At 40.5% G+C, this 12150-nt stretch overlaps 1 protein-coding gene across 1 annotated transcript; it reads right to left on the bottom strand.

Annotated features, from left to right (window-relative positions):
* Positions 1 to 10202: 10202 nt before the first annotated feature.
* LOC122808547 (trace amine-associated receptor 4-like) lies at positions 10203 to 11222 on the bottom strand (the record flags this gene model as incomplete). The annotated part of the gene is made up of 1 exon (XM_044079501.1): positions 10203 to 11222. A coding segment is annotated over one exon (1020 nt), but the record flags the coding sequence as incomplete, so codon positions are not given.
* Between the last annotated feature and the right edge of the window lie 928 nt (positions 11223 to 12150).

Here is a 12150-nt window from a genome sequence, read left to right on the forward strand (position 1 = left end):
GACCTCCAAAGCAGACACCCAAGCAGCAGCTACCCCAAAACAAAACACGTGCAACACATATCTCACAAAGCCAGTGTGCTGAACAGTCACAGCCCTTAAGACTAAACAACACACCTGATACACTTGTAATAGGTGACTATCGTCAGGCACACTGACATCCCACTCACCAGGCTGAACAAGGAGAGGGTCACGGTGAGCAGCCTGTCGGGCGCTAGGATCCGCCACATAACACAAGCACTCAGGTCACTCCAAGGCAAGTACAAATATGACTCAGTCATTGTCCATGCTGATGTGAATGACCTGAGACGTACCTCCCTGGACTACATGAAAAGAGACGTAAAGGAGCTCTCTGAGCATGTATTCCAGGCCGGTATGACCCTGACCTTGAGTAGCATCTTACCCTCACCAAGAATGATGCCACAATATGAAGACAAGATGATCAATTTCAACAATTGGCTTAAGTACTGGTGTCATTCAAAGGGGATCCAATGCCTGTCAGCTTGGGATGATATGCTCAACAAGCCACGATGCTTCGCTAGGGACGGCTTGCACCTGTCACCCCTGGGCTTTCGGATATTGGCAAAGGCTCTTGCTACCCCCATAGTGCCTTTTTTAGGCAAGGCTCAAAAGACAAACCCACCTCCATAGGTATCACAAGGGATAAGAAACTAAGAGTAATGCTACTCAATGCCAGAAGTCTAAACCTCAAGATGCACGCACTCAAAACTCTCCTTAGATTGGAGAACATCGATATCTGTGCAGTAACAGAAACCTGGTTCAGGGCTCCCGAGAGCACCCCAACACTACCAGGTTATACCTCATACCATGCTTTTTGGCCCCAAAACTTGGACGAGCGACAAAGGAGGGAGTATCGATATTCATCAAAGATACCCACATCTCCAGGTTGGTGGCAAAGCACGAAGCATCAGAGACTATCCATGTGCAACTAACAGTGGGTAAAACTGCCTTCCAGTTTATAGCCTGCTACAGACCACCCTCCCAAACCCAAGAACCCCACTCGGCCTTCCTGAGAACACTGGAAAATATGAAGGTCTCTCCAAACACCATTATACTGGACGACTTCAACTACCCAAATATTGACTGGGAGCATTACTCTAGCTCCAACACCCTAGCCCAAAGGTTCCTAGAATTTATAAACTCAAATGCTATGGAACAACTTGTTACCACTCCCACAAGAGGGGAAAACATACTGGACCTGATCATCACCAACATGGGGACTCTATGCTCCAGACCAGAAGTGTATCCCTCACTGGTAAGATCAGACCATAAACTAATCTCACTGGATATTCACATCCCGACCCCACCCCCTGCCCAGAAAACCACAGTGAAAAACTTCTCTGAAGCAAATTTCACAGTCCTCAAAACTGAGGTGGAATCCTTCAAAGCCACCGGGTCTGTGGAAAATACAGCCCAGACCGCAGAATCCTTTATAAACGCATTCTATGAACACCTTCAGGAATGCATGGATCATGCGATCCCAAATAAAACCAAGACCCAATCCTCCAAAGGCAGACGTCCTGTCTGGTGGACCTCAGCCATAAACAAACTATACAATAGAAGGAGGAAGCTACTAAATGATACAGCAAAAATCCCAAAAAAGGAAGGCATCACTGATCAGTATTAGCAAAAAACTACGGGCACACATAAAATTGTCTAAGGCCAGCTTCGAGAGAAAAATTGCACAGGACACTAAGGATAATCACAAGGCTTTCTTTAGTTATGTTAGGAACCTGGGTGGTAATTCCCAGATATGCTCAGAATTAGTCCAAAATGACAAAAAATACACCGAACCCACAGACATTGCCAACATCCTAGCTGACAGGTTCAGCGCACTCCCCTCCCCAACAAAGGGCAAATATCTATCCCAGCAGAGTGCTGCCCCTGACATCTCAGATGCTCAGGTAAGAGCCGCCCTCTCCAAAGCAAAAAACACAGCATCAATGGGACCAGACGGTGTCCCGGGCTGCGTCCTACATGAACTCCAAGAAGAGCTAAACCCAAACATAAAACTACTGTTCAATCTCAGCCTTACTACAGGATATGTGCCCAAAGAGTGGCGTACAGCAACAGTGGTCCCTCTCCATAAAGGTGGTGCCTCAACGGATCCTGGAAACTATCGCCCCATAAGCCTGACTAGCTTGGTCTGCAAAGCTATGGAAAGGATCATCATGGACCTCATAAATAAAGATATTGGGGACCTACAGACACTGGATCCTACCCAGTTTTGCTTTGTTAAGGGCAGATCCTGCTTCTTAAACCTGATTGATTTCTTTGAAACAGTCACCAAGGCCATTGATGAGGGGAAGGTGGTCCACACAGCCTACCTGGACCTCGCAAAAGCCTTCGATACAATACCCCACTCGGGCATTATAGATAAGCTCACCAGCTTAAATATAAACCCCTATGTCACTAGATGGATTGCAAACTGGCTCAAGGACAGAACCCACATGGTTAGAATTGCTGGAGCCATGTCAGACTCAAACCAGTTACAAGTGGTGTCCCACAAGGCTCAGTCCTGGGACCTCTCTTGTTCGGTATATATATTTCTCGGAGGTACAGGCCAACACGGAAGGACTGTGGCTGACCAAGTTCGCAGATGACTGCAAACTGGGTGCCATAATCGACTCTCCAGCCGACACAAGCATCCTCCAAAAGGGCCTCATAGAAACAGACAACTGGTGCCAGAGCCATGGCCTCAAGCTAAATGCCAAAAGTGTATAGTCATCCCCTTTGGCAAAAACAAAGTGCCCACAAATTACCACATAGGTGGTAATCCATTAAGTACAGAAGAAGTAATTAGGGACCTGGGGACCCAAGTTTATAGCAATCTCTCATTTGACAACCATGTGGCCAAAGTGGTTAGAAAAACATTTTATATAGCCCACCTAATCATGAAGGGATTCACATCTAGATCAGGGTACATCATCGTGCCTCTTTACTCATCCCTCATCAGGCCCATAATTGAGTACAATGCCCCTTTTGGGATGTACCTTACCAGACACCTGCAGCAACTGGAAAGACCCCAAAAGTATCTCACCAAGAGGATCAAAGGGCTCAAACAGATGCCATATGCTGCCCAGTTAAAGAAACTCCAGCTCTACTCAGTGGCATACCGCCTGTTCAGAGGCAATCTGTGCCTGACGTATAAAGCCATGTCCAACCTGGAATTAATGGACATGCTGCACCTCAGAAAATCCAAATCCCATCGAGCTATGCGCTCGAGAGACTTGAACCTCAGCACTGAAATAAATAGGACATGCTGGAGGGACAGATTCATAACCCAGAGGCTCCCTTCACTCTGGAATAAAATCCCAGTCCAGGTTAGGCAGAGTCCCTTATTGACTCTCTTCAAGAGGAATCTTGATGAGTGGATGGGAGATCGTATGTTTACCCCGGGTATCACTTCTGTGTCATTGTTAGACAGAGGCGCAGTATACTAACCTCGAAAAAGGGCATAGCAAAATAAATTTAAAATGGGTGGCGAAAGCCAAACACATTCTGGCTAGGCTTATAAATGCCCTAGGGCAGATAGCCTAGTATGAACCTATGAACCTATGAACCTGTGAACCTACCTTGACTTAGCCAAGGCTTTTGGCTTAAACCCCATTTCAGGTATCATTGACAACCTCTCCCAGCTAAGGATTAACCTTTATGTCACTAGATGGGTTTTCAAATGGCTCACCAACAGAGTGCATACTGTCAATGTTGGGGATTCCACCTCCACCACTAGACCACTTACCAGTGTTGTACCACAAGGATATTTGTTGGGCCGTCTACTGCTTGGAATCTATTTCTTGGAAGTCCAGGCAAAGTAGATGGCCTGTGGCTTACTAAGTTCACTGATGATTGCAAACTGAGTGCAATCACTGAGTCCCAGCAATATTAATGTATTACAAAAGGGGCAAACACAGATAAATGATCGGTGCCAACGCGACATACTAAAACTAAACCCAAAAAGTGCATTATTATCACCTTTGGCAGAGAGGAATTCTTTGCAAATTACAATATCAACAGTGCCCTCTTAAGCTCAAAGCCAGTGATGTTAGATTTGGGAACACAGGCTGATTGCAATCTAAACTTCGCTCACCATGTGTCCATGAGCCTTCTGTGCTGTGCACCTCGTAAGTAAGGGCATGGCATCCAAGAATAAGGATGTTATAACTCCTCTGTGCTCAACCCTCAAAGATCACTAATACAGTACAATGCTCTCTTTTGCATGTACCTCACCGGACACCTGCAGCAGCTGGAGAGACCTCAGAAGTTTCTCACCAAGAAAGTTCAGGGCCTCCAAAACATGACCTATGTGGGAAGATTGAAAACCCTGTCACTGTACTCTGTATCATATACGCTACTGACAAGCGACTTTTGCCTGGCCTAAAGAGCAGTCTTTGAACTTCTCCTAATGTAAATGGAGCAAATCAAATGGGACAAAAGTCACTTGTTCCAGGGATCTTAACCTAGCCTGTGACATTAACAGAACATATGGGAGAGCTAGATATATCTCCCAAAGACTGCCACTTCTCTGGAATAAACTTCCAATTTATGTCAAGCAGAGATCTTCAAAGAACCAATTCAAGTGCAACATAAACAATTGGATGAAGAATGCAAATTCATACCAGGGGTGACACCTATGTCCTTCATGGACAGGGGTAGTCAATGCTGATTATAGACTTGTAATGTAAATAACGACCATCTCACTAAGGTCAGTTAGGAAACATGATTATAATATGGATAGGCTTGTAAAGAACCAAGGACCACTAGACTAGTAACCTTTTATGAACCTATGAGCCTATATCTATCTATCTAGCTATATATATATATATATATATATATATATATATATATATATATATATATATATATATATATATATATATATAAATATAGGTTTACTATCAGTTTGTCGATTGCACTTTGTATGGTTGACATTTGTGCAAAACTGCTGTTTCGCACAAATAAAACAAGAATGCCACAATGTCAAACCTTACAACAGCAAATGCAATATAGCATTCACTGTTGTGAATTTCTACATTGTTTTGCAGATCGTACTATAGTGGGGATCTGGAAATGTACCCTTTCCCTCACTATAGCGCGATCCCGGAGTTTATATATATAAGCATCAAGGGGTGTGGGGGGTACAACCCCCCATATGGGGAGTGCAGGGTGACTTGCCCCCCTGCAAACAAGTTCTTTACTGTGCAATGCACAGTACTGCTGCTACCAGAAGTGTGGTGACTGTTTGAAAATGTCGAATTCGACATTTACAGTCATTTCGTTCGACTTTTTTTTCTTCAATTATTTGATTTTCACATTTTCGTTTTGGTAATATGCCAGTTCGCCATTGTACATTTCATTCTAATGATAGTAAACCATAAATATATATATATATATATATATATATATATATATATATATGTATATGGGTCTATATTGCAACATCGAACGCTTAAAACAGTGAAGGATGTTACATCGACACATTTTCAGCAAAATCTGAAAATGTCGAATCAAGAACAGCGATTTATTTCCTAGGGAAAGAAATCGCTGTTCCAACCCCAGCAAAAAAAAAAAAAAAAACACATTATACACTTCCAAACACATACAAACATACCCAATCCTAATTACACCCCCCCAAAAACCAGTAAACAACTAAATACACATAAGCACATAACCCAGACATACATTTAATGGAAAAAAAAAACAGTAAACATTTTAAACCATATGCATTTATCTTAACCCGCACCCTAACCCTAAGGTCAGTAACTCTCGCACATTTACATAAACAACTCCAAACACATACACACTTACCTTAACCCTAATTCTACCCCCCCAAAACAAAAGTAAAAACTGAAAACGCATACACACGTCACTTAGCCATACATTTAACACAAAATATAAAACAGTAAACACTTTCATACATATACACTTACCTTACCCAGCACCCTAACCCTAAGGTCAGTAACTGTTGAACAATCACGCTCAGGAGCTATACCTGAGAAGGGACCACACTTCACTTCAGAACACGGCAAAACAATGAAGCGATCAAGTGACTTCTTTACCAGGGAAAGAATTCGCTGAACAGCCGCTTCGTTGTTTTGCCTGTTCGCTCTACATGTGTCGACGAAAATGCATTCGACATAATGCGTTTTTGTTGTACTCATAGGAACCCTATGAATATATCTGTCTCTGTCTCTCTCTCTCTCTCTCAATATAAATATATATATATATATATATATATATATATATATATATACACACACATATGTATATATATATATATATATATATATATATATATATATATATATATATATATATATATATATATATATATATATATATATATATATATATATATATATATATTCCCTTTACAAGCTCATTTAAAACTATGAACTGCAAATGGTCGAGACTAAGACTGAAGTTTTGAAACCTCCAATGTTTTGAATGGAGATCGCTATACAGTGTGGAAGGGGAAATTTACCATTTTCCTGAATGTAGTGCGATCTTAGAATTGGTATATTTATTTAGTATGGGGTATGGGGGGTGCAGGGGGCTTGTCCCCTGCATAAATGTGAAAAAAAAATAGTTTTAATTTTGTTTTAATTAGAATTTTGAAGTTTCAAAACTTTGATCTTGTTGTCTCGACAATTTGCAGGTCAAAGTATTTGAAACTTCTAGACTGTGAAGTAGATCTATGTATATATACATATATATATATATATATATATATATATATTTATGTATATATATATATATATATATATATATATATGTGTGTGTGTGAGTGTGTGTGTGTGTGTGTGTATACATATAAATATATATATATATATATATATATATATATATATCTATCTATAGGAATACATGCATATGGTCGAACGTCAGAATACCGATGGTACAAAAGCCGAAAGCAGTGACCACAGTTTGGTAATTTTCGAATTTTCAGATGCCGAACCCAGAAATATCGAACGCCAGCCAGGCTAATATTCCCCCCTCTTGACCCATGGTAGGACTTGTTGTGGTGGTTGTGCAACCGGGTATTTCGAATTCGGCATTTTGATTGAAATTCTGAGCATTTGGTCCTGCGAGTTTCAACATTTACGTTCAGTGTATGTAACTGTCAGGGATGTCGTCTCTGACCATATGCATGTATCCCATTTATATACATACATACATATATATATACATATATCTATATATATATATATATATATATATATATATATATATATATATATATATATATATATATGGGTCTACTTCATTTGCCTGACAACTCAAATGACTGACACTCATTTGCCTGACAGCTCATTTGCTCGACAAACTTTCTAGGTAGGGGGCTTCGCCCCCCACACCCCCCTGATGTGGGGGGCTGTGCCGCCCACACACCCCCAACTATATATAACAACTCCACAGTCGCACAACCGTGGGGAGGGTATATGGGTCTACATCACGGTATTAAAATGCCACATCACCGAGGACCATATTATTAAAATGACATCGCTGAATCTTCAAAACATCGAACACCCAGAAGCATGAAACTTAACGCTGGGATCTGAACCCTTTGGCCATGAGGACAAAATAAAAACAACACAGCAAGTAAAACTGGCCAAATTGACGGCTTTGCCTCACACACCCCAATGTGGAAAGCAGCAACTGCCACGACCCCCCTAAGTGAATATTCCTACTCCGAGGTCACACTACAGTTGGGAAAGGTCAAGGTTCACCAAAGTAGCCAAGTGGTTCACTTCCCTGGGTTAGGTTTCTCGCTGCCAGGTACACAATGTTTTGAGGATTTGGTGAAGTTTTCTCAATAATGTAGTCTACCACAATGTGGCATTTTGATATATTGAGTTAGACTCATGTGTGTGTGTGTGTGTGTGTGTGTGTGTGTGTGTGTGTGTGTGTGCGTGTTTGTGTGTGTGTATATATATATATATATATATATATATATATATATATATATACATACATACATACATATAGATATAGATATAGACAGATATATGTATAGATAGAAAGTTAGATATATAGAGAGTATAGATAGATAGTTAGATATATAGAGAGAGCTGTTTTGTGGCACAGTGGTACAGTGGCATAACATTGCCGCCATGCAGCAAGAGGCCTTCTGGTTCAATTCTCACCTGTGGTGCCTTTTGTATGGAGTCTGTGTGTCCATCTTATGCTCATGTGAATTTTTTCCTGATATGCTGATTTCTCCCACATTCTAAACACATGCAGTAGGTGGACTAGACACACTAAACTGGCCATAGGTGTGAATGTGTGCATGCATGTATGTGGTACAGAAGAGCAACTGCAGCAGTGTTAGCCACCTGTAGTTAAAGCAGTGTCTGTAGATGATTGCCACTGTTGAAGTTGAAGTCTCTGCGACAGGAATCTATCCCTCTAACATGTCCTGTTTATTGTGGTGACAAGGTTTAGTTCCCTAGAGCGTGTAGCCTGAAGGGATTGGGATTTCTTTAGGAATAGCATGTCCAACAGCTCTGGGTTTGACATAGCTTTATATGTAAGGCAGAGATCACCTCAGAGTAGGTGATATGCTACAAAGTAAAGTTGGAGTTTTTTAGACGGTCAGTGTAGGCCATCTGTTTGAGGCCAGTAATCCTCTTTGTGAGTTACTTCTGTGGCCTTTCCAGCTGCTGCAGATATCTTGTGAGGTACATTCCAAAAAGAGCGTTGTACTCTATAATGAGTCTAATGAGTGTCGAGTAGAGGGGAACAATAACCTCTTTTTTCCTGGATGAGAACCCTTTTGTGATGAGGTGTGCCACATAGAAGGATTTCCTGACTACTGTGGCAATGTGATTATCAAAGGAGAGACTACTGTCCACCTGGGTCCCAAGGTCTCTTATCATACATTCGGTGTTAAGAAGACTGCTGCCTATGTTGTAGTTCATGGGTACAGAGTTTTTACCAAAGGGGATAACAATGCACTTTTTGGCATTGAGCTTGAGGCCATGGCTCTGACACCAGGCATCTATTTCAGTGAGGCCCTTCTGTAGGATGTCTACATTATTTGGGGACTTGACTATAGCTCCTAGTTTGCAGTCATCTGCAAACTTCATTAGCTAGTGGTCTTCTGTGTTTGCCTGTACTTCAGAAAAGTAGATACCAAACAGGAGAGGACCCAGGACTGAACCCTGTGGTACTCCACTTGTCACTGGTTTGAAGTCAGATTTGGAGTCTGCAACTTTTACAGTGTGGGTTCTGCCAGTGAGCTAGTTGGCAACCCATCTTGTCACATAGGGATTTATACCTAGTTTAGTGAGTTCAGCTATAATTCCAGAATGCAGAATGGTGTTGAAAGCCTTGCCGAGGTCAATATAGGCAGTTTGAATCACCTTACCCTCATCTATGGCTTTGGTGACTGCCTCAAAGAAGTTGACCAGGTTCAGGAGGCATGCTCTGCCTTTCACAAACCCAAACTGGGTGGGGTCCAGAGTTTGGAGGTTACCAATGTCTTTGTTTATGAATTCCATTCTGATACATTCCATGGCCTTGCAGACCAGGCTCATCAGGCTAATAGGGCAATAGTTCCCAGGATCAGAGGTGAGTCTCCCTTTGTGGAGTGGGATAACTGCCGCTGTGCACCATTCAGTGGGCAAAAAGTCTCATGTGAGGCTATGATTGAGCATGGTGCTTAGGTGGAGAGCCAGTTCGTTCTGAAGTTCATGTAAAACGCAGCATGGGATGTTGTTCGGTCCCATGGATGCTGTATGTTTGGCTTTAGAGAGTGCTGCTTCTACCTGTATAGTTGTGATTACAGGGACTCTGCATTTTTCCTGTATAGATATTGGCCCTTTAGGGGGTGAGAGGGGGGTAAAGTTAGCACTGAACCTATCTGCCAGGATGTTGGCAATATCAGTTGGTTCTGTAATTTTTGTGCCATTGTGCTGTAACTCAGAGCAGATCTGGGTGTTGCCATTGAGATTCTTGTCATAGCTATAGAATGCTTTGTGGCTGTCCTTAGAATCAGTGGTGATCTTGTTTTCATAGCTAGCTTTGGAGGATCTTATAAGGGAGCTCCTCCACTCATTGGAATTTTACTTTCTTTTGCAACAGTTTCTTTTATATATATATATATATATATATATATATATATATATATATATATATATATATGTATACACATACATAGATATTTTATCTCTCGAAGTTGTTCACATGTTTTCTGCAAACAGTCTTCTTGTAGAAGAGTTGGGACTGAATACTTTACCACTTAGTATTACATGAAGTGATTTTCGAAACCCAGGATAAAAGAAACCATAAATTACAGGATTAAAGCCAGAATTGAAATATGCAAGCCACACAGATGCATTGAGTAAGACTGATGGTACAGAATAATTCAGAAAAGAATTACAAACACTAAAAACAACAGTAGGAAGCCAGCAGCTAATAAATATTCCCATCACTATACTCAGAGTCTTTGCTGCTTTCCTTTCACTCTTACTTGAGATGTGCAGTTTGCTCTTTCCTGCTCTGCCATTTTGGCTCATAACAGCTTGAGCATGTCTCCTTGCTACAGAAAAAATCTTAATATAAATGCAGACCATCGCTGTGACTGGAACAATGAATAATAAAATGCAATTAAACATAATCCATATTTTATCAATTAATATTACACACAGACCAGTGCAATTGATTGAGGAAATGTAATCACTAGTTTCAACTAAATTTATCTGAGACAGAATAATACCAATTGAAGCCAGTCCTGGAATTATCCAGCTTATTGCTACAAAGCATATCACTGTGGAGAAGGTAATTTTTTTGTGGTAACGTAATGGATCACAGATGGCATAGTATCGATCAATAGCTATAAAGCAAAGATGAAATACAGAAGAGGTACAAAACATCAAATCAAAACTAGTATGTACCTTGCAGAATTCACTCCCAAAATACCAGCAGGACTCAATAGAGTTTATCATGCTATATGGCATAACAAGGAATCCAACTAGGAAATCAACAACAGCCAAAGAACATACTAGAACATTTGTAGGACAATGGAGTTGTTTGAAGTGGGAGATTGAAATAACAACCACTAAATTTCCACATATTGTAGTTAACATACAGCTTATCACACAAATATACAGAGCAGTACGAGTGATTGTTGTTCTTGTAGTTTTTATACAGGAATCATTTAATGACGGAAAACAATATTCTGTATCCATGGATGAAGATTTTCACTTTGTTCAGTTTTCCAGGAAATGGATGTGTGCTTTAAAAAGGCTCAGCTTGTGACACATTAACAAGTTTCTGAAATAAAAAAAAAAAAAAATTTAAGAGTGACAGAAAATGTTTACTTGCAAGCGATGGGAAACTAACGTTGCACATTTCTTCAATTATGTTACAGAATAGTAGCTATACTTTTTTATTAGCACATTTTGTTTATACTGTAAAACAGGACAGAAAAGTGTACTGCAGATTTATTGACAAAAAGCAAATATACTAGTATCAGTAAAACTGTGAGTGTTTTCCCAAGCTCAAATTAATCATAAAAAGCCAGAGGTAAGAAATATCTGTACAGTTCTGTACGCAGTTTGTCTAGTCATCATTATCCATGAAAATATTATGTAATTTTCGAAATAAAAAGGGCATATTGATGAAATATCAAAAATATTAGATAGGCAATGCAGCTACAGTGTTATATGGGAACAAAGAATACACAACAAACAGTTATCACAAATGTGTAGAATCTAAAGTAGGTAATCCTGTAAACAGACAAATACAAAGCCTACCTTATGAGTAATTATGTATATCAGCTAAGGTCAGCATATATTTTAGACACATGCAGGATATACATTGTAAGTAGGTGCTCACACAGTTGTTCATGTGTGTTGCTATAATTCATCTAACGTTTGATATGCAATTCCTACTCCAGCATTCAAGCTGTTTGATGTAGGTAGCCAGTACTTTACAATGTGAAGTTGTTCAATCTCGCCGTTCATTCTTACAGATGGGTTCGGAGCTGATCCTTGCCTCCGAGGAGGCCTACTACAAAGCTCGAGGTCTTCAGACAGCTTGAGGCCAAGTCCCTATCCCATGATGCATCTAGAGTTACCTCAGATCTAGTTTGCCACTGCAGTAGATCAGAGGTTCTTCAGCAATAGC

The sequence above is a fragment of the Protopterus annectens genome, chromosome 8.part0 (genome assembly GCF_019279795.1).
Source record: "Protopterus annectens isolate FY-2018-M chromosome 8.part0, PAN1.0, whole genome shotgun sequence".
Classification (NCBI taxonomy): Eukaryota; Metazoa; Chordata; order Ceratodontiformes; family Protopteridae; genus Protopterus; species Protopterus annectens.